The sequence below is a fragment of the Poecilia reticulata genome, chromosome 8 (genome assembly GCF_904066995.2).
Source record: "Poecilia reticulata chromosome 8, P_reticulata-male-v2, whole genome shotgun sequence".
NCBI lineage: Eukaryota > Metazoa > Chordata > Actinopteri > Cyprinodontiformes > Poeciliidae > Poecilia > Poecilia reticulata.
This window is the reverse complement of record NC_088837.1, coordinates 18846830-18870788: the sequence shown is the minus strand read 5'-3', so window position 1 is coordinate 18870788 and position 23959 is coordinate 18846830. Positions and strand designations below refer to the sequence as shown.

The 23959-nt window shown below is 42.8% G+C and overlaps 1 protein-coding gene and 1 non-coding gene across 2 annotated transcripts; one reads left to right on the top strand and one right to left on the bottom strand.

The window, feature by feature from the left end:
* Positions 1–18626: 18626 nt before the first annotated feature.
* trnat-cgu (transfer RNA threonine (anticodon CGU)) lies at positions 18627–18698 on the top strand. Its single transcript has one exon. It is a non-coding gene; the product is annotated as a tRNA-Thr (tRNA).
* A 901-nt stretch (positions 18699–19599) lies between these two features.
* pla2g10 (phospholipase A2 group X) lies at positions 19600–23409 on the bottom strand. The gene is made up of 4 exons (XM_008415922.2): positions 23272–23409; positions 22552–22720; positions 21858–21964; positions 19600–21451 (listed from the first exon to the last, which is right to left on the bottom strand). Exons 1-4 carry the CDS (start codon positions 23303–23305, stop codon positions 21303–21305), a joined length of 459 nt encoding a protein of 152 aa, XP_008414144.1. The 5' UTR covers positions 23306–23409; the 3' UTR covers positions 19600–21302.
* Positions 23410–23959: the final 550 nt, after the last annotated feature.

Below are 23959 nucleotides of genomic sequence, written 5' to 3'. Positions count from 1 at the left end.
ATATATGGAAAAAACTGATTAGCGTCTCATTTTTTGCACATTTTTAATGTTGCTCCGGTGCAAGGGGAAACTCTATTTATGACATAGTGATATAAATCATTTGGTGTAAATTCAGGCAAAGTCAATAATTTGACTTCCTGATGAATGTAACAAACGTTCATCAGGAGCGAGGAAGTATGGGTCAGTTTGGAAGCCAGCTATTTCCAACTTTTGTAAGTACCACCGTCTATGAGCCCCAATCAGGTTTGTTACGTTCACAGACAAGTTATCTCCACTCGAACAAGAAAAGCCATGAATAAATTGGTAAAAACAACTTGGGAAAATGACTTAAGTCTCTCTGTTCAATACTCCTGTCCTCTTCCGACGTTCATCATGGCGCCTCGAATGATTAAGTGACGCAATCATTCGATTGCGTCACTTATGCATCAGTTCTGCATGCAGAGTCATGCAGAACTGATCTGACCGTTTCCATGGCAACGATCACAAGCAAGACATTCCCCTAGAACCAGGGGTGAAAGGAAGGGGGTAGCTCCACTGTTGAAAAGTCCAATATCTGGTTTCAGGTGATTCCTCTGGAACCTGTTGGAGGAAAAATATCCCAACTTCAGAAGATGTGCTTTTAACCTAACAGAGCTCTGTGGTTCCTCCTGTCAGTATGAGATTCAGGATGAGGAGGCGCCATGTTAGGAAGATGAAGTGGAAGCTGCAGGATCTTCAGAACAAACAGGTCATGATGCTGGGCTACTGATTATCCCTCTGTATGGACACAGGATCAATAGAAACAGATTAAAATATAAAATGAATTATTATATGCCAGACATGGAAAACTGGGATGCACTCCATGCCATGATGTTCAGGATTTAGGTCTCATGGCATCTCAAGGTGTTAACATTATTTTTTATTTCTTATTAAGTCGGTTTTCGTCCTCCATATGTGTCTAGTTGTAGAATCTATCTATCTGTCAGTCCGTCCGTCCGTCCGTCCGTCCGTCCGTCCGTCCGTCCGTCCGTCCGTCCGTCCGTCCGACCGACCGACCGACCGACCGACCGACCGACCGACCGACCGACCGACCGACCGACAGACAGACAGACAGACAGACAGACAGACAGACAGCTTGTTGTAAAACAAGCAGATTTAAGAGCTTTAACTTTTAGTCATAGTATTTGTCATGCTGCTTCAAAGAGAGTTGATTCAAATCTTTGCGAAATAAAGCAAAATGTGTGTGTGTGAGAAAGAGAGAGAGAGACATTGTCTCCCGCCACTCATCTGCTGCCTCTCACTGCTCTTCTGCCGCCTCCCGCTGCTCTTCCGCCGCCTCCCGCTGCTCCTCCGCCGCCGTCTCCAGAGTCTGCCGCTGCTCCTCCGCCTCCCTGTGCTCTGTCCTGCCTGTGCTAACCCCTGTGCTCCCCCCAGCAGGAGACTAAAGGCCCAGTCTCCTGCTAGGGGACTTTGCCCCCTGCATCAGTGCCGCCCGCCGGACCCGCCTCCAGGGTCCACCTCTGCCTACTGGATCATTTCAGTGGAGATTTCAGACTGTGGCAGGAAGCCGGAGTGCCCGGAGAGAAACCTGCAAACAGGAAACCTGTCAAATCTTTTTACCTTTTGTCCTCTGGTGTCTGATCATTTCCTTTCATAAATGTAAATGAAACCGTTGTTGGACATGTCTTCACTGCAGTCGCTGTCTGCAGTGAAGACATGCTCCTTGTCTGCCTTCACGGTTCGTTCTCTTTTCATTACATAACAGTAGAAGTCTATCAGCTTTGGATCCCCACAGATGACGGAGGACAGGTGGTACGTCTCCGTCCCACATTCTGCAGGGACATCGATGGTCTGAGTGACTTTTGTTTGGTATTTCCTGGTCAACCTGTGCAGAAAAAATACCAGGACCTTGTTATCGGTCAGGCAATGTTTTTTCTGCCAAGGTGACCCGCAGCCTGAACAACGGCGTTTGCAAGCCAAATCCAACCAGTATTCAAGCAGTATAGATATACTGGTTGAAAATAATACCGGTGGAAGGGCAATCATGGCGCCGTCGTTCAGGAGCCTGAGGGAAGTGGCTCCACAGTTAGAACAAGAGTCGTTGTCGTACAACTCTCTATCTGTGTCGCCGCCAAACAAATCCAGCCAGACCAGCACAGACTCCAGCAAACTTTTGATGTCAAAGTCCTTTCCCACGCCTGATGGCAGCTTCTTCTCCCTCAGCTCCATCAGAACTGGGGAAAGGTCTTTCTGACAAAAATGCTTGCCGGGCTGACGGACAGCTGAGAGTATGAGACTCCCACAGCAGGGGATGGACGATGCCTCCAGAAAAACCCTTTCCTTAGCTAGACACCGCTTGGTGACGCTCAGGTTTAGGATGCTCTGGAAAGCAGCGTTCACCCAGCTGTTCTGGAGCTCATCGGAGAACTTGAAGAAGTTCTCCTCCGCTTGTCCTTGTCCTGCAGAAGTCCTCCCTACATCCAGCAGATCCGAGCCAACGCTATCTACTGAATTAACATCAAGAGAACAGGAAACCTCGACATCAACGGAAACATTTGCATTTAGAGGTGGATTGTTGGATAAATGAGCAACTCCGTTATCTGAAATACAAAGTTCCCCGTCCCGGGAACTTTGTATTTCAAAGGACCCTTTGAAAGTGCCCTTCAGAGGACTCTTCTGTACGGAAAGCGATGGGACCAGCGAAACCAAAGCTTTGGCTGTCACTTCAGCCACAGCTTTGGCTGCGAGATCAGCCGCAGACAAATCTTCCCCAGCCGGGTTAGATTTTTCTGCGACTGAACTCTCATCCTCACCGTGTACCATCGTCTCCGAACAAACCTCCCCAGCCGGGTCGGTTTGTCCAGAGACAGTACTGTCATCCTCTGTACTGTCTTGTACAGAGGACAAGATGGAGTCCGAGGTCCCAACATCCATCGCCTTTTGAGAACAAACCTCCCCAGCCGGGTTGGTTTGTTTTTTGGAAGTGGATGGAAATCCTTTCCAAAACAGATCGTCCTCTTCATCCTGATCGTTTTCTTCATTGGAATCCTTCCCTGTGAAGAAACGATCGCACACTTTTTTCATCCCAGTCGTCACGGCATATCCGATGCCCCAACCAACTGGAAATATCAGGGGAACAAGCGCCGTCGCAAAACTGAACATTGTTGCTATAAACAAATCTGAAACTCCTGTCTGGATCCTGACTGATGCTTAGAGATTCCAGTATTCAAGCATTAGAACTTCTTTGATCTACTGTGATGTGCAAGATGTCATCTATGACCTCATCAGTGAGCTCACTGGACTTCTGGCCAACACATTGCTTCTGATCGTTGCTATGGAAATGATCAGATCAGATCTGCATGACTCAAGCTGACATAAATACTTAAATAAAACATTACTTTTTATTTATTTAACATGAAGAGATTAATAGATTTGTATATGATTTAATTTTTGCTTTTGCGGTTTTCCATACCTGCTGTGGTATAAATGTTCTGAAGCCTTTTATCCACTATTATTTTTAATTATTAGTAATCCATTAGGATTATTCATGTATTAATCATTGCACAGTGCTAGGAACAGTCTGTGACTTATTATATTTATTTTTATTAATTTTCGCAATTTAATGCTGTGACTATTTTACCAAACATAAGAAACAAAAGCAGAAGAGCGATCCAGACCTGCACTTATACATAATTTTATTGAGGTCCAGAACCCAGAAGTTCTTGGCTTGTGTCATTCAGGAGCCTTGGGGATATTTCAAAGGCAGATTTCAAGAACAAGAAACCCAAACTGACCCAAACTCGGGCAAGGGTTTGGGTCAGGTGCTATTTCAAGATGTAGACGTGTGTAGGAATCTCCACAATGTCAGTAACACAGAGTAGCATGTCCTAGTAGGTGTATGTGTGTGTGTGTGGGTGTGTGTGTGCGCAAGTAAAATAGTGTGTGTATATATATATATATATATATATATATATATATTTTTTTTTTTTTTTTTTTTTTTTTTTTTTTGTCATAGTACCCCCAAAAATTTAAAACTACTTTCACCCCTGCCTAGAACTACAGGTCATTGTAGCTATGACCTCTTCTATGACATAGATCAATGTCATAGATTAGCGGTTCTCAACGTGGGCGGTACTGCCCCCCAGGGGGCGTTCAGAGGACGGGAGGGGGCGCTGGCGGACATTTTTACAAAACGGGGGCGCTGGGATGCCTTTGGGGGGCGTTTGGTCGAAGGTAAACTTTACACCTTAAATGCACAACAATGCCAGTTTAGACTTTGAGCAACTTGGTAAAACTGTATTGTGTAACATTAAACCATGCTTGGCTGCAACTGTATAGATGGCAGCTCTTCTTCTATTCAGTGTTTGTTAGGTTCTGTTAGCTTCTTGGCGGAGCTCTGTTCTCCTGCTACTGGTAGCTAAAATCACAATACCCTCACTGTGTATCCTTCTGAAAAATGAACCCATTTAAATAAAGAAATAAAGAAATCCCTCCATGGGTGACACCACGATAGAGAGCGTTCATTTTATAGCATTAACACCGGTGCTGTAAGTGGTCCGGTATGAAACGGGGGTGATAGAACAACACAGCACTTTTACATTTCAATAATCAGAAAGCAGAAATTGTTTCCGTTGTTTTAAAAGGTTTATGTCAGGTTGCCTTTTCCCCATCGATATGCTTCCCGACCGGCCTGCACCTTAGGGGCTTAAAAAAAAAAGACGCGCACATTGCGCAAAACTCTGAAAGGGGAGAAGTGGGACATAAAACGGAGAGACGAACTAGATGTGAATTATGGCATAAAAACAGAGAATCCGACACTGAACAGTGAAAAAATCAACACATGATGTGAAACACATGACGACTAGGCGGCGCAGCAAGTCATGAGTGAATATTACTGATGGTGAGCGTCAATAAATGATCAAATAAATCTTGCAACAGGAAAGAAACTAAAGTGGACATAGAAATAAACCAAGAGAGGATAATACTAATCAAAGGAAACTAAATGGAAATGAATGAAGAACAAAATGCAACAATAAACTAAGAAACTAAAGTAAATTCAGAGGAATAAACTGGTATGGCAAGACCTTTTGAGCAATAAACACACTATTTCCAGATAAAAGGTAAAACAATATCATGGAAGTGCCATGGGTTTGTTGAGACAATATCTAGTACTGAGAATAAATATATCTTACAGACCATAACAGTAAAGAACGTATCACTTATTTATGTTTTTAATTAGATTTGATATATTTATTTCTTCAATATTATTTTTCATGTCAGTGTTAATGTCATGAGGTTGATGACTCCATGACATTTTCAATTTGACTCATTAGGATCTGATTAAGAACCAGATTTGTTCTTTGTAATTTCTGTCCAGTAAAACTATTAATCTATAAATCAATGGACAGGTCTATATAAAGATATAATCCATGTTTCTGTCTCATATTTGTATGGCATTAAAAGGACCTGGAACTTTTCTTTTTCCACTGAAAGCTCTGGTTTGCACAATAAATGCCATGTGGGTTAAATTTTATGGATGATGCTCTGATGTCCCATTCTCCTGAAGGCAGCACAGAGCTGCACCACCAGAAACTCACAGAAACACTGAAGAGAAGAAGAGCTATAATTAATGTAGTTACAGTTCTATCCATGTTTTAATGTTGCAGAGCTCAGTCGTTTTGCAAATAGATCAAAGTTTAAACTGGCATGTTGTTCATCTTTTATCTGGTCATTTTGTGCAAGATTTAACAACTAGAAAATGGGAAAGAATAAGAATATTTTTTCCACTCTGATTGGCTACTGTTAGGCCTACCAATTTTAAGTTGAATTTTCATTCATTGCATTTTTCATAGACACCTGTGAAAATAATTTCTATTCCCATGGCTTTTTTGATTTCTGGGAAATTATATTGATGATAAATACAGAAACAAGCATAAAAATCAAAACATCTACAATAGTGATGGTAATATTAATGATAAAATAATGGTCAGTGCAAAGTAGCCTGCAAATTCTTTGGTGGGGGCGGTAAAGGACCTGGATAAAGGCTAGGGAGGCCGAAAAAGGTTGAGAAACACTGTCTTAGATCAAAGAATGTCTGATGTTATGAATGCTATCCATCCATTTTCTTACACCCTTGTCCCTCAGTGGGGTCGGGAGGGGTGCTGGTGCCCATCTCCAGCTAGCGTACCGGGCGAGAGGCGGGGTACACCCTGGACAGGTCGCCAGTCTGTCGCAGGGCAACACAGAGACACACAGGACACACAACCATGCACACACACACTCACACCTAGGGGCAATTTGGAGAGGCCAATTAACCTGACAGTCATGTTTTTGGACTGTGGGAGGAAACCGGAGTACCCGGAGAAAACCCACGCAAGCACAGGGAGAACATGCAAACTCCATGCATAAAGACTGGGGCCGGGAATTGAACCCAGAACCTTCTTGCTGCAAGGCAACAGCTCTACCAACTGCACCACTGTGCAGCTGTTGGTTATGAATGCTTACATCACAAAACATCAGGTAATAAGCAAACAACTCTTTGACCTTACCACTGTTTTAGCAGGATTTTTAAGATGGAAAAGACTTTAGTTACAATGTTTTTTCCATCAGTTTTGGCGTTGGATATATGATTGCAACGGGAGTAAAGAGAGTTTTTAACAAACTACTTCCCGATATGACTTTTGAAAGAAGTACCTCTCAGGATGGCACAGAGTACGATGTTTTCAACTGTTATCTTTTCAATCCTTCCCCAGCTGGGGGGGAAGTTTGCCCTGAGAAAAAAATGTGCTCTCAGGACGTTTGCACTGACTCCGAGTACGATGTTTTCAACTCGTACCTTTTCAATCCTTCCCCGGCTGGGGGAGGGGGGGGGGGGGGGGGGGAGTTTTCCCAGCAAAAAAATTTAGCTCTCAGGACGAGTGCACTGACTGCGAATACGACGTGTTTGATGCTTATTTTTTCAAGCCTTCCCCAGCAGGGAAGCAAACTTCACTGGCTGGGGAAGACAACACACTTGAAAAGACGGCTGTAGCAGGGAAAAATTTCTCCAATCGTTCCCTTGCCGAGGAACAAACTTCCTCGAGTGGTGAAAAAGCGACATTCGAAGACTGGAGCCAGGAAGAGAGATCTGACCAAGGGACATATGATTTCTCAGATGTCAAAAAACACACTTCCCTGGCTGGAGAATTTGACAGTGCAAAGAAGACAGTTGAGCCAAAAAACTCAACTTCTGCTCTTACAAAAGCGGAATTAGAAGACTTTACCCAAGAAAAGAGATCTGTCCTAGAGAACAAGGTCTCTGATCTCAGAGAACAAACTCCCCCGGCTGGGGAAGTTTGCGGTAAACGTTCGCCCCCAATGTTCTCTTGGGCAGTAGTTGAGTATGATGAAGAGCATGAAGACTCAACTCCTGCTCTGACGAAAGAGTCATCAGAAGACTGGACCCAAGAAAAGAGAACTGTCCTAGAGAACAAGCTCTCTGGTCTCAAAGAACAAACTTCCCCAGCTGGGGAAGTTTGCGGTAAACGTTCGCCCCCAATGTTCTCTTGGGCAGGAGTTGAGTATGAGGGACATTATTATGAATACTCAACTCCTGCTCTGACGAAAGCAGATTTAGAAGACTGGACCCATGAAAAGAGATCAGTCCTGGAGACAGATTGCTCTGATCTAAAAGAACAAAGTTCCCCGGCTGGGAAAGTTTGTGGTAAACGTTCGTGGCCAATGCTTACGTGGGCAGGAGTTGAGTATGATGAAGACGATGAAGACTTTTTTGGCCCTGCTGTGACAAATGAGACATTAGACGACTACAGCCATGAAGATTGCTATGATCTCAAAGAACACACTTCCTTGGATGGAGAATTTGATTATGAAAACAATACAGTTGAGTCTACAAACTTAATTATTAATCTGCCGAAAGCGGCATTAGAAGATTGGACCTATGAGGCGAGATGTTTATTAATGAACAATTTGATTGAACCAAAAAAGCGGACTTCCCCGGCTGTTAAACCCAAACATCAAGCTGGAAAATTTTCTTGTTGGCCATTTTGACTGACAGTATGTCACATCTGTTGTGCTCCTCCTAATATTTAGAATGGCAGAAGTAATTACCACTGGTAAAACGTATTTACCAGTGGTAATTACATTTCCTGTTTCAATTCAATTCAAAAATACTTTGTTAATCCCAAAGTGAAATTACATGCTGTCGCTCATCAAGATTTTTCAAAGAGTCATTGAAGATGGTGATGGCTGTCGGCAGGAAAGATCTCCTGAAGCGGTCTGTACCACACTGAATCTGATAAAGCCTCTGACTGAAGATGCTCCGCCTTCCCAAGACAGTCTCGTCTAGAGGATGGTCAGGATTGTTCCTAATTTTCTTGATCCTGTGAAGAATCCTTCTCTGCATTAACATCTCCAGAGGTTGCACAGTCCTTTCCAGAACAGAACCAGCCTTCTCTATCAGGCTGTTGAGCCTTTTTAGGTCCCTGGCTCTGATGCTGCTGCCCCAACAGATGACAGCAGAAGAGATGACGCTCTAAACAACAGATCTGCAGCGTCTTGCTCCAAACCTTGAAGGATCTTAGCTTCCTCCAGTCTGCTCTGTCCCTTCTTATAGACGCTTCACTGTTGCATCTCCAGTCCAGTAGCAAAGCACTGCATCCCTTTTTCTTTTATCAGGCGTATGTGATACACCACAAAGTGAGAAAATTTAATTATTACTCCAGACCAAATTACCCTGTTAAATAGAAGAAAAAAAAAGTAACCAAGGTTCGGGCAACGTCTCACCAGGAGACCGGAAGTGAGGAGCCCCGCCCCCTGCTCTTCAGACCGAGTTTGGGGAAGAAGACGGCGGTTGTCCTTTTTTTCTATCTCTGACGCTGTTCGTCTTTACAGGTTAGTAATGAGAAACTGGTGAAGGCTGCCCCCCCGGTAAAAATGTGGAGTAACAATGTATATTTGGATAGGATTTGTAATTTGATAGATGTGCTGAAACATTGAAAAAAAAAAAGATTTGTTAGCTACATTTTGGCTACAACGGTCAACTAACGGCCGTTCTGAAGATCGCTACATGTATCTTTTAGCTCCGTTCCATTTCCCGAACAAACATAGGTACCTTGACATACATTGTGTTGTTTTATCTGTTAAAAGTGAATTATTATTATTATTAGTAGTATTATTATTATAGACGTTACTTTTTCTCCCTTTCTATGTAATAAATTAAACTGTAGTTATTCAGTCGGTGAATAGTTAGTCAAAAGAGATTAGAGCTTAATGTTTCGTTCATTATAACATCTCGATCTTGCATTATTTAACATAATTAATCCTCTTATTTGAGAAATGTTTTTTTTTAATGTACATCTCTGCGCTGAGGATTGACTGGTGGGAGTTGATACTTTTTTTTTACTCAAGTGAAGGCTGCGTGTTTTTTTGGTAGCAGCAGAGGGACACAGGAATGTGATTGTTCTAGGAAGTGTTAATAATTTCATGATTTCAATAATTTGTAATAAAGAGACCGAGTTTGGGGAAGAAGACGGCGGTTGTCCTTTTTTTTCTATCTCTGACGCTGTTCGTCTTTACAGGCTCTCCGTCAGGATAAAAGGGGGAAGCAGAAATTCACCGCAGGAAGAGAAAAAAAAAATAAAACATCATTTGTTACAACTGTCCATCATATGCTGAGACGTGTAACAAACTGTGGCGGCACGTCCGGGAACTCTCCTCATCAAAATATTGGGAGTAGATCCAGAGATACCAGAACCACGTGACCAAGGTGACCGCTGAAGACCAGGAGTCAACCCGTGGGTGTCCAGATTGGAAGATCAGTGTGGGAGGAACCGCGATCCTCCACTGGAACTGCACTGCTGATCCTGAGGTCAATGTATGCTGATCACCAAGGAGCCATATTGCCGATTCAGAAGACAACGCACTCTAGCTGCAGCTGAGCCACGTTGCTGATCCAGAGGACAACGTACTCTAATTAAAGCTAAGCCAAGTTGTTGATCCAGAGGACATCGTACGCTATCTTCAGAGGAGTCAACTCATCAATTTGGAGGACAGCGTGTAATTTATCAGAGGACTGAACTGGAGGACCGAGCTGTAGGAGAACCAGACACCATGGCAGAGGTTCGCAAAGAGTTAATATGGAACATCAAGAAACAACTTTTCAAACTCCAAGCGACAACGTTTATCAGGTGGCAAAGACATTGCTACTGTTAGCCAGCATGGAGGTGAACTGGACCCAAACAATGAAGAAAGCTGCATGGACTTGTCATTTCCTTTTTGCAGTCTGATGCCTTACTCGAGCGGGAAGACAAAGGTATGGGTTGGTTGCTGGATTTGAATGATTTGATATATAGCTAATGAATGCTGATGCTACTGATAATTTTGGAGCGAGTGTGTTAGATGATGTTTGTGCACATATTAAACCTAGTCACACTCAGTCTGTAACAATCAAACACTCCACATCACAACCCCATGCTCACTTTAACAGTACAGTCATACAGTCCCAGCCTGACTCTATTACCAACCAACACAAAATGGGGTCGGTAGAAGGACTGAGGCAGCTGTATGAAGAACTGGGTGAGAACTCCGACAGTATGAATCTAGTGTGACCCACCAATTCCAGTTTCTCTCCACCAAGTTGAGTCAGAGTTATATAACAGACCACAAATGACCCCGGATCAACCTGTGTGTCTGAAGGACCTCTCTACCTTCAGCGCAAGATTTCAAAGTACATGGTGGTCAGGTTGGAGATCAGAACTCTGACTTAAGCTACAACAACATCAGTAAACAATTGATGAGGGAGTAAAGAGGGTTTTACAGAGGCAGAAGTGGTCAGGGGGTGTTGAGGATCATAAACAGGAGCCTTTAAAGAATGCTTGTTAACAAAGATCAATTACTGTATCTGAGCTCAAAGGCTTCCTCAGGTCCCACCTTGGTGAGAAAGCATCAACTGAGATGTTCCAGGACTTGATGTGTGCCAGGCAATCAGACCAAGAACCACCTCAACAGTTCCTGTACCGCATGATAGGGCTAAAACAGAAACTCCTTTTTCAAACTCGACACACCAGTACAGACATCACATATGACCCCAAGACCATCCAAAAGTCTTTCTCCATACTATATACCAGGGTTTAGGAACGAAACATGCAGACCTGCGACAGAGACTGAGGCACCTGATTGCAAACAGTCAAGTTACAGATGAGGAAAGCCTCAGCCAAGTCATGAAAATCATGAGTGATGGGAATGAGAACCAACGCAGACTGGGACAACTCCCTAGACAAAAGACAACACAAGCACACAGTACCAAAGTTGAAACAGGAGGTGATTACAACAAGTCACGAGACGCAGCAGCAGACAGTAAGAATCTCCAGACATAGGACAGCTCAGTGCTCAAGTTGAAGCCTTGACTCAGATGGTGGCTTCATTGATGGACCTGCATACAGCTAACCCACAAGTGTCCCTGCCTCTAACTAGGTCAGCCCATATGCAACCACACCCTCCCTACCAACCATCCTCAAGCAGGCGGCCACAACCTCTGTTGAGACAACCCACAGCTCAGATGAGGGCAGGATGGCTCGTTGCCCTGGGTGTACTGAGCAGAACTCACAGGAGTGTAACCATTGCTTTACATGTGGAGAAGCAGGGCACAGGGCGATTGGGTGTTTGAAGCGAGTCAAGCCACAGGGAAACGGGACTCGGTCTCTGATGAGGGACACCCAGAGACCGGTGAGCAATTCCAGTCCCGACCAGTAGATCAAGCTTCAAGTCAAATAGCAAGACGCCTCCAACGAAGACAACGTCAGGAGCCTCATACACCTCTCGGCCAGAGAACAGTCGCCTGTAAAGCACCCCTGGTTGGAAAGAAAAGCCTGCTGAAATGCCTGCTTGGTGGCTACCCAATTACAGCCCTATTTGATTCAGGGTCACAAGTGAGTATAATCGACCAAGAATGGGCTGCCACTCACATCTCAAATTGTACTGTGAGACCCCTTTCTGAGCTATTAGAGGAGGAACTCAGTGTCTATGCAGTTACAGGCCATTCAGTGCCGTACAGTGGATGGGTAGAGCTCACTGTCAACTTAGCAGGAAACGATGACCCCAACCTGACCATACAGGCTCCTTTTCTTGTCAGTCAGCTGCCCCTGCCCCAGCCCCTTCTTGGTGCCAATGTACTGGAGGAGATCATTAAAAGAAAGGAGTCCTCGGGTGAGGCGGTTGCCACAGTGGTCAGTCTCCTCCGTGATGCATTTGGGATAGAGGAGGAGCAGGTGGAGGCCATTGTGAGTTTCATCCAGGTGCCTCCCAGGGCATATGACGATCCAGTCACAATAAGGGTGGGTAGAGACCACACTATTATTCCCCCTGGCAGAACAGCTCATGTGTGGTGCAGGGTACCCCAAATTTTAACATCTTTGACCCTTTTGTCCTATATGAGCCTGCAGAGGGGAGCACTGCTTTAGGACACTTGGGTGTGGGGGAGGGCCTCTTAAAAGTCAATGAGGCCAGGCGACCATATGTTAAAGTGCCCATCTCCAATCACTCAAACATGAGGTCATCCTACCCAAAAGAACTCCTCTGGGAACCATCCAACATGTCATAAAGGTCCTGGAGACCAACACTCCAGGGTCCCACAAAAAGAAATGGCTGCAGTTAGGGTCAATGGAGTTGCATCCTCCAGCAGCTCTCTAACTGACTCCTGGCTCCCTCCTGTCGAGATCAGTCACCTAAGCCTAGAAGAACAACAGGTGGTAAAGGAAGTACTCTGTGAGGAGTGTGGAGCCTTCTCCTGTGACGGTGATGACATTGGATGCATCCCTTCTCTGCAGATGGAAATTAGGACTAAGGATGATATCCCAGTCCAAAGAGACTACGCATCCATTCCAAGCCACTCTACAAAGAAGTGAAAGAGTACATCCAGGAACTTCTGGTTAAAGGTTGGATTGTGAAATCTCAGTCACCATACGCAGCCCCTGTCATATGTGTCAGAAAGAAAGATGGGTCCTTACACTTTGTGTCGACTACCGGCTCCTCAACAACAAAACTGTACCTGACCGCCATCCCCTCCCTAGAATCCAAGATCTCACTGACTCCCTGGGAGGATATGCTTGGTTCTCGATTCTGGACCAAGGGAAAGCGTACCATCAAGGCTTTATTGCCGAAGGGTCAAGGTACCTGACTGCGTTCACAACCCCATGGGGCCTGTATGAGTGGGTCCGAATACCGTTTGGGTTGTCGAACGCACCGGCAGCTTTTCAAAGGAGCATGGAGGGGATGCTTGACGAGCTGAGAGATGAGTGCTGCATCCCGTACCTCGATGATGTTTTGTGCTTCTCCAGATCATTCGAAGAGCATGTGCAGGTGTTACGCAAAGTCCTCCAAGCCTTGCAGCGCCATGGTGTAAAGTTGAAGCCAGAGAAATGCGAGCTCTTTCGCAAGGAGGTCAGGTACGTTGGCCGGTTGGTATCGGCAGATGGAGTAAGGATGGACCCTAAAGATTTTGAAGCAGTACAAACACTGAAACACAAGACACCACAAACAGTTGGGGACATCAGGCAAATGCTCGGGTTCCTGAGCTATTACAGAACATATGTGCAGGATTTTTCACGTATAGCCAAGCCCCTGTATGACCTGCTCCAGTCAAAGGCCGACACCTCTCAGCTTAAATTGCCACGGGGAAAAACAAAAGGCCACCAGCAGTCCTCTCGAACCCCAATAGAGTGGACCAAAGAACATCAACAGGTCCTTGAGCAGCTCATTGACCGATTGACCAAACCCCCAGTGCTGGCGTACCCTGATTTCGACCGCCCTTTCACACTTCACACTGATGCCTCCCAAAAGGGCCTGGGTGCGGTTCTCTATCAAGTTCAGGATGGAAAAATGAGGGTGATTGGATATGGGTCACGCACACTGACGCCAGCGGAACAGAATTATCACCTACACAGTGGCAAACTCGAATTCCTGGCATTGAAGTGGGCGATTTGTGACAAGTTCCGTGATTATCTGTTCTATGCCACACATTTTACAGTCTTCACGGACAACAACCCACTCACATACATCCTGAGCACTGCCAAGCTTAATGCAGTGGGTCACCGGTGGGTGGGCAGTTGGCTGGCTACCACTACGACATCAAATATCGTCCGGGTAAAACTGCCATTGATGCCGACAACTTGTCGCGATGGCGCCTGGATATAGACACTTTTATGGATGAATGCTCTGAAGAACTATCAGAGGACACAGTCTGTGCTGCATGGAAGGAAGTCGGAGAGCTCAACAGAGAGATGTGGCCTGGGTGGCAGCCCTCAACTTGTCACATCCTTGCCAACCCCAGTTCGAGGGTCTGCAGACAGTCAGTCACGATGAGCTGGTGAGGGAACAAAGGAAAGACCCCGCCATTGGGAAAGTTGTGGAGTTGAAACAACAAGACAAACCACTAACAGAGGATGAAAGAAATAAGTTGATGGACACACGAGGAGGCTGCTGCGAGAGTGGGGCAATTATACCTGGAGGATGATCTGCTCTACAGAAAGACTGCGAGTCGACAGCAACTGGTTCTGCCCGCCACATATAAACAAACAGTTCTGACTCACCTCCACAACAACCTGAGTCATGTCGGCGTTGAAAAGTGCTGAGCTTGGCAAGGGAGCGGTTCTACTGGCCTTTCATGAAAAGCGATATAGAGGACTACATCACCAGGAAATGTTCTTGCATCAAACAGAAGAAACCAGTTACAAATGAAAGAGCCCCAATGGGAAGTATTACATCGACTTCACCCTTGAGCTGCTTTGCATCGATTTCCTTCACTTGGAAGCCAGCAGGGGTGGGTACGAGTACATCCTGGTTGTTATTGACCACTTTACCAGATTTGCCCAAGCCTATCCCACCAAGAACAAGGCAGGTAGACGGCAGCCGACCGACTTTTCAATGATTTCATCCCGAGATTTGGGTACCCGGCCAAACTCCATCATGACCAGGGTCGGGAGTTCGAAAATGACCTCTTTAAAAATCTCAGCGATTAGCTGGTGTGGCCCATTCAAGAACCTCCCCATATCATCCCCAGGGCAACCCGGCCGAACGACTAAATCGTACCTTACTGCAGATGCTCCGGACTCTGGGGGAGAAAGAGAAAGAGAACTGGAAGATCACCTACCTCATGTGCTCCATGCCTACAACTGTACAAAGCATGAGGCCACAGGGTTCTCCCGTACTATCTGTTGTATGGTCGACATCCTCGCCTCCCTGTTGACATCCTCTTTGGTCTCATAACAGACCAGGAGGCCGAACTCAAAGAGCCAATGGATATGCCGAGAGGTGGGCTCGAAAATGACTGAGGCATATCAGATAGCCAATGCAAACAGCCAACAATCCAGCATAAAGGGAAGACATACTATGACAAGAAGAGCAGAGGTGTCGTCCTTCAGCCTGGGGACAGAGTACTGGTACGCAATCTCGTGAACGTGGGGGCCCGGAAAGCTGAGAAACTACTGGGAGCAGCAGATCTTCATCGTCAGAGAGCAGGTGGGTGACAACCTGTCTATAAAGTCAGCCCTGAGCGAGGAGGTCGGCCAGTTCGCACTCTACACCGAAACCTACTGTTACAGGTAAACAACTTACCTATAGAGCCAGTCCAGAACCCGACCACAGTACAGCAGAGTCACAAAGGAAAGCCAAAAGAGTTCAAACGACCTTCAGGCCAGACATGCTGTACTGCACTCAACACAGATGACTCTGACGAAGAGGGAGGATGGGGGAAAAACCTCGTTACTGGCTTCGAATACCTGTGGAGAGACCCAAACCAAACTTTCACTCACCTGATCAAAATACTGCAGACGCTTCCAAGAGATAGCTGAAGAGAATAAAACCAGTTTGATGGAAGCAATCCCAACCGAACCTGGACAGGAAGGAGAGTGTGTCAGAAGTGGAAGGGCGGGGGGTCAAGCAGTGGAGATGGACAAGATGTTGAGGAGCTTCAGTCCACATTCCTGGAGGACATACATTCTGCCCCTCAAGAGGACAATACTCCAGCACCTGACGCGGAACACCCAGTCCCCCTGAGACGGTCTACAAGAGAAAGACAGCCAAGACATATGTTCACTTACCCGACTCTGGGTCAACCAGTGTACCAGTGCCCCATTGTGAATGCAGTTGGGACCCAACCAATGCAGTGTATGTACCAGTGTCTCTCCTCCCCTTACTTCTATCCTATCCAACCACCACCCATTAGCCCTTACCCTTACCTACCTGTTATGTTATCCAACACACTGTAGATAGAACATCTGGGAAAGATTGTTACATACCTGAAGCACACATACGTCATACACTGCATACTCACCTGGAGCGACCTGCAACACACAACACTACATATTTTATTTTGCAATGTTTTGAAAAAAAATTATGTTCAGTCAAGTTATTTTGGGGACTAAGTGTCAGGGCCACCTTTGTTTGTTGGGGAGTGTGTGATACACCACAAAGTGAGAAAATTTAATTATACTCCAGACCAAATTACCCTGTTAAATAAAAAAAAAGTAACCAAGGTTCGGGCAACGTCTCACCAGGAGACCGGAAGTGAGGAGCCCCGCCCCTGCTCTTCAGACCGATTTGGGGAAGAAGACGGCGGTTGTCCTTTTTTTTCTATCTTGACGCTGTTCGTCTTTACAGGTTAGTAATGAGAAACTGGTGAAGGCTGCCCCCCGGTAAAAATGTGGATAACAATGTATATTTGGATAGGATTTGTAATTTGAAAGTGCTGAAACATTGAAAAAAAAAAAGATTTGTTAGCTACATTTGGCTACAACGGTCAACTAACGGCCGTTCTGAAGATCGCTACATGTATTTTTAGCTCCGTTCCATTTCCCGAACAAACATAGGTACCTTGACATACATTGTGTTTTTATCTGTTAAAAGTGAATTATTATTATATTAGTAGTATTATTATTATAGACGTTACTTTTTCTCCCTTTCTATGTAATAAATTAAACTGTAGTTATTCAGTCGGTGAATAGTTAGTCAAAGAGATTAGAGCTTAATTTTCGTTCATTATAACATCTCGATCTTGCATTATTTAACATAATTAATCCTCTATTTGAGAAATGTTTTTTTTAATGTACATCTCTGCGCTGAGGATGACTGGTGGAGTTGATACTTTTTTTTACTCAAGTGAAGGCTGCGTGTTTTTTTGGTAGCAGCAGAGGGACACAGGAATGTGATTGTTCTAGGAAGTGTTAATAATTTCATGATTTCAATAATTTGTAATAAAGAGACCGAGTTTGGGGAAGAAGACGGCGGTTGTCCTTTTTTTCTATCTCTGACGCTGTTGTCTTTACAGGCTCTCCGTCAGGATAAAAGGGGGAAGCAGAAATTCACCGCAGGAAGAGAAAAAAAAAATAAAACATCATTTGTTACAACTGTCCATCATATGCTGAGACGTGTAACACGTACATTTATTGGCAACCTAATAGCTAAGTACTTCATTAAAGCTTTGCATTTTACACATTTTATATGTTTGGTATTTTGTCCTCTAATTTTAAATAAGCATTTTAATAAATGAACTAAAAGGACACTGCAAAGGCCTGTAGCAATTTAAAACCAGTTTTTGTTGAGTATAAGGGTACAGCTTTTCATAATCTGGCCTTGGCATGGTTGTGTTTTGCAACAAGACATAACAATTAGGGTAGTAGAACAACGTGTAACTTAATAAATGTTAACACAATCTCAAAATTATTACGATGTTTTAAATCACTGTAGAATCAATTGAAATGACCTACAGCTGTTTTTGATTTTGGTGATACTATAACAATTTTCTGCAAACAGATTAAGGTAAAAACTCCAATTCTCCATAGACAAAACAGGTCTCATTGATTTTTTTAATTTTATTTTTTTATTGCCTTTGGGATATCTGATACCACACACCCACGCATGCACACACAAACTACACAATAAAAAATTCATTTCTGTTATTTTGCAAAAAAACAAAAGAGAATCAAAAAACTTCCTAACACCCCCCACAAAAAAGACGATTCTCCTGCTTTTTAGATATAGCCTACATAAAAAATATATGAAGGGGCATATTGGCAGACAGTTTATTTGATCAATGCACTCTATCTGCAATTAATGTGAACAGTCTTATTTGAGTAGCTTCACTATTGTGCAATACGTTTTTATTCCTTTCACTGAAGAGAATTAAAATCAAAATTGACATAGGAAAACCCTACTTCATGGTTCCTTCAAAAAATATATAGTTGGACTTTTTTTTTATCTAAATACCCTACGTCAAAAATTCCTACAGTAGAAATAAAACTTTCTTTCGGCCTAGCTTTCAACAGAAGAAAGAAATACTCACCTTATTTGTTCGAAGCTTCCGCAAAAAAAACACCAATGAGCTTCAACCAAAATCTTTGACGGATGACGACAGCAGCCTCTTGTGGCCAAATCACAACAATACATTTATATTAACGCCTTTTGTCTGTAGCTCTTTCCCACCATACACATTCATATCACTGCTCTAGGCTAATGCTTTTGGATTGTTACCGTCAAAATTAGTCTGTCTTTCGCAGTTTTATCTCGATAGAGTATGAAACCTCAGTTTACACAACTTGACAATAACAAGAGGGGCGACCTTTTCTGCCAAATCGGCAAACGCGCGTCCGTGCGGCGCAGGCGCGGTGGCCAAGTGGTAAGGCGTCGGTCTCGTAAACCGAAGATCGCGGGTTCGAACCCCGTCCGTGCCTTTTATCAACCTGGTTAAATCCATGTGTCCATAGTATTTGTTTGGCACATTTGCCAATTGTTCAAACTTCAGGAATACTAGTAGTATTACTGATACAATGTAAAAGCAACATTACATGCCAGATTTAGTATCATAAAAATCCTCTCGTATCAGACTCAACATACTAGTGCAGTTTCCTGGGTAACACACCATGCTGCAGCCTCACTGATTCATATCTGATGCAGTTCTATCATATCCAATTTATTAATGTAACTATTTTTTTAAACAGGTTGTGATCACAGCAGCTACTTTGACAAGGGTTGCAGCATTTTGCAGAAGACTTATTTATATCCTAAACACATCACAGATAAATTTCTGCATAAACCACATGCATCGACTGTCTGTTTATTAAAATGCTACACACTTTGATTTTTCTCCAGCTATTGATCATATGTCTTCTGAATGCATTCCTTCCTCACATCCACTATCTACATTCAAGATGTACATATAGGTAGTATTGTGCAGTAATGGTAGTAGTCAGTATATTTCCTTTTTCCAGACATTTTATTGGCATTTGAGAAACTGCTGCTGGTAGTTCCGCCTGAATGTAAACATGTATGGAGAGCCATTTCTATGGAGAGCCATTTCAGCCAAAATTAAATGGCTCTCCATATACTTAACCTTGATTGTATATTTAAAATGTTCTTATTTTTGGTTTAGAAATCCCTGCTGATTTTCAAACTCAAACATCTGCTGTCTCTGAGATGCCAGTTAATAAGTCTTATACCTACCACTGAAAAGGCAAATAGAAACAGTAGCTAAAATGGAACACATCACATGATGAAACAAAAACTAGGAAAATGATTGACGTTATAGTAGGGGAATTTAATATTTGAAATTAACCAAAGACAAGAAAACAAAAGGAACATCAAATAACTTTATTTTTGCACTTTACAACCCTTGACTTTCTTGTAAAGCAAAGGTTCAAAACAACTGAACAAGTGTTTGTAGGCTTTGACCCAGACATTCAACTTTCAGCTCTCAGCTGGATACATTACATTAACTGCATCTCTCATTTCGGTTGAAACTTACGGACAGAGCACTGTTTGAACAAAGAAGCTGTTTTCTTCACTTTATAAGAACAGGGCTCTGAGTAACATCTGGGCGGATTTAGATTACATTCCATGTTCATGGAAAGAACATACAGAGGAGTCTCAAGAGTGAGAACAGTCTTCTCTTTCAAAACTAAACGACTATAAAAACTATTTCAGAAATTAAGTCAAATTCTTTCTCGGGTGTTAAGCCCTGCAGTTTGTTTGTGGATTTGGCACCATCTAGTGCTGAAGATGTAGATTTCATGCAAAACAAATTAGCTGATACCTTTTTTGGGATGTTGGAACGTCTCCAGCCCCCACTGTGGGGAAGGACTGCATGGGAGGAGGTTTTTGTGAACTTCTTAAACGAACAAAGTAAACTGTGAAAACCCAACATTCACCTGCATATGGTATAGCCCAGACAGGAAATTAGGTCATTTGACAGCTATTCGCTAAGTCACTGGAAAGCTATTGCTCAGCAAACTGTGACTATGTTGTGATTTTGTTAAGCCCTTAAAAGGAGCTGAGCACTAAACAGCGAACACTCCTTAAAGCAGTAACACATAACTGCTGATGATTATCTCTCTGCAGACTTAAAGGAGCTCAGACTGTTAGCTTAGTAAATTTCATCCTGTTTTTTTAGGCTCCATTGAAAGATATCAAGTCCAAAACTCTGACAGAGGGAGCATGTAAGGAGTGGACGCCTAGGTTGCAGAGCCAGCTCTTGAACATATAAAAGTAGCTTTGCGGGAAGCGGTGACCTGAACTGTAACACTTGACCATAAAGCCAATTGCAGAAGTTTAGTCTTTTGAGGAAGGGAAAGGCTTATTTCACCAGTGTTGGGTAGCAACTAGTTACATTTACTCAATTACATTTACTTGAGTAACTTTTGAGTGCTTTTTAATTTTACTTGGGTAATTTTATTATGAAGTATTGTAACTCTTACTTGAGTAAATTGCTGGATTCTCTAACCACTGAATGAAAAACAAATATGTTTTAACCAAATATTCACCAGACACACACCTGCAGTTTTTATTAAAGTTTCATACATTTTCTATTGAAAGAAACTGATTTGGGAATAAATTACATATTTTGCTTAATTTTGTTATTTTTTTCATACTTACATGAATTACTGTCATTCTCATCCTTAAAATACCAAAATTTCCAATTAGATTTTGATTTTGATTGATAATTTAATCAGTTAAACAGTACTTGAGTAGGCTTTTTACCAAGTACTGTTTTACTCTTACTTGAGTAGTTTCTTGGATGACTAATTTTGACTTTAATTGAGTAAAATTATATTGAAGTAATGCTGAGTAAACTCTTGTACAAGTTTTGGGTACTCTGCCCACCTCTGCATTTCACATGCATATAATTTTTTGTCTTACTTAAACCCACCCACTTACTTAACAAATGCCTCCATGTCACATAAAAATGATGATTGTGAAAATATTATAATTTAATCCGTTTTGGATGTATTTATTATAATATTTCACAAATAGGCACTTAATATAAAGATGCTTACACTGGGTCAGTAAATGTTGCATGTTGGGTGATCGTGGCCACATAGAAAATCCGGCCATAGTGCGTATTTCTGGATGAAAGGTGCTTTTCTCAAACACTTGGCTGCCTCTCTGTCACACTTGCATAAAAACTTCTCACATTTGTCCTCTAAATCCTCTGAAATGAAAAAGACAAGAGATTTATGTAATTTAAAAAGATTTACAAACAAATTTGGGTTACAATTTCAGAGTTTTATTTATAAAAAAGGAAATCAAGTTGGAAACGACAAATAATTTTCTTTTCGTTTCCCAATAATGCAGTGCTTTGTTTGGTTTGTCACATTAAAAACCTAAAAAAAAAAATACATTGAAATTTGTGGTTCAATGAGAAAAAGCAAATCAAAACTTATTCATATTTTCTCATGGCACAGGATTTCGATGAGATAAGTCAAAAATTCTGAATACTTAATATAAGGTACGTGCTGCCTGAACAGTTCCTCTGTTACTCTTTCATAAATACACATACTGGAAAAGTTTATGTTTCCTTCAATCCTCTGAAGGTGTGTTTGAACATATATACATACCGCACTCAGCTTCCCTGTCCTCACAAGTCCACTGATAATTGGCCGTTTTGGTGTAGCAGCCAAGACGTTCTGCGTCTCCGTAACAGCAGTCATGCTTGTGGCAACACCTACAGGCGCAACATATTGAATGCATTACTTTCAAGGCTGATCTCCGTCTGGAGGAGCAGTACAGATGGGTGGCAAAGCGACACCACAGCTATTTTAAAAGCAGGCCAGGATCACCACTTTGTTTTTTCACTGCACTTACTTGGCAGTCAGACAGTTTTTTAATGGGCGAGATGTCTAGTGGTGGAAGATAGAAAACAAAGAGACAGCAATTAGGATTTGGGTGTGGAGTTTTAGAGCTATTTTAAAGTCCCCATCTGACCAGGCTTGTGTTGTGAAAAAGGTCATCGTTCATTTGATCCAATCCTCTTGCAGTACTTGTGGTTTAGTGGAGAAAGACGGATTCGGAAACCGGTCACACCTATTTTGGAAATCGAAGAGTTGAGCTCCACCAAGGAGAGGAAATAATGTGTACATACCATGCCTGCGCTGAAGAGTGAAAACACAGTGATGCGTGCTGAATTATAAGCTTCGTAGCCTGTAATGCATGCGTAGACCTGTCTGATTGTTTGAATTTTGGTAAATGCTGTCGTCAGGTGCAGAAGCGTACTATTATGTGAAAAAGATTAGAGATAAGGAGTTGCCTCACCAGTCTGCTCTGTCACGGGGCCACCCTTCGCCCCCCAGCCCACAGTAGCATCCATACATCATGTAAGCCAAAGCAGATCTCCCAGTGCTGCATTTGATGGCTCCTGCAAGCTCAAGTAACCCTCTTTTTGTCCGGTGGGAACTGTGTGCAGCCGCAGGAGCCACAGCCACTGCAAAAAGGAATAAACAACTGAAAAGGAGGAACAAACTTCTCTGTCCCTGTGAATCAATCCATGTAGTCCAGTCTGAAAGAAACAGCTTTTTATGCGTAGCTGATGAGTAAAATCTCAACAACATTTCTGATTCACGCATAGAATCAAAATTGCTTCACATAAAACTCTTTTGCTGACTTTAGATGTAAAATCATTCAATTTTTTTAGGTTATTCTTTGCCTGTTAATAAGCATTTTAATCACTGCCTGCATCATTCTGTTGCTACTGTAATATCCACAGAGACTCTTCTCATTAGTATCCAGGACACACAGGACAAACTTCACTCTTATGTCTCATAAACAGGAGGTTAGACCTGGATCCTGTAAAATCGAGAAAAATACCAAAACCCTCCAGCTCTTCCTCTTTTCCACAAAATTACTTTGTTTGCCAACACTCACTTTACAAAAAACCTCACTAGATCTAGTCTAGCTTCATCTGTAGTCCTTATATCACACTTCCAGCTGTTTTTTTGCACAAGATGTGAAACTTCAAATGAAACATCAGCTTACCAGAGAACAGGAGAAGTATTTGGTAAAACGTCATCACTATGTGCAAGAGGCACCTGAACTCCGCTCAGCCAGGGTTCCAGGGCTACCACCGTCTGAGTGCAGAGTGAAGGGGAAGGCTTTTTTTAGAGGCTGCTGGAATAATCTCGTGCGCATCATCATTGGACAGGGCCTAATCCAATGTTTGTGACACTAGGCTCCCCCTGCAGGAGAGGGATTGTTGTATAGTATGTGTGTGTCTGCTTTAGGGGGTGGGGGGAATCAACATTTTAAAGCAAAACCATTGGAAATATTCTTTACTAGTATTTTTACATTTTGTATCCTGAAGTATGTTGTGGTTTGCCTTCATTGAATTGCTATCGAGGAAAATAAATTGCATAGTCTACAAAAAAGTCAATTAATTGTTAAGCAAAAAGGCTTTGTTTTACTTCTGCTAAAACATTCCTTGTACAGAGCTAAGCTGTTAAAGTTTGACACAGGAACGATGTTTATTTTATTTTTTATTTATTTATTTTATTTCAAACATGATAAAATGATAAAATCACACACATGAACAAGTAATGCAAAAGACATATTTGTGTACCACAATAATCTTAACATGCTCCAAAAGTAAGTCAGCAAATATATGGTTTCTTTCAGATTTTAAAAGTTGAACTGTTCAATATAGTAAAAATATTAGAAGGCAAACAAC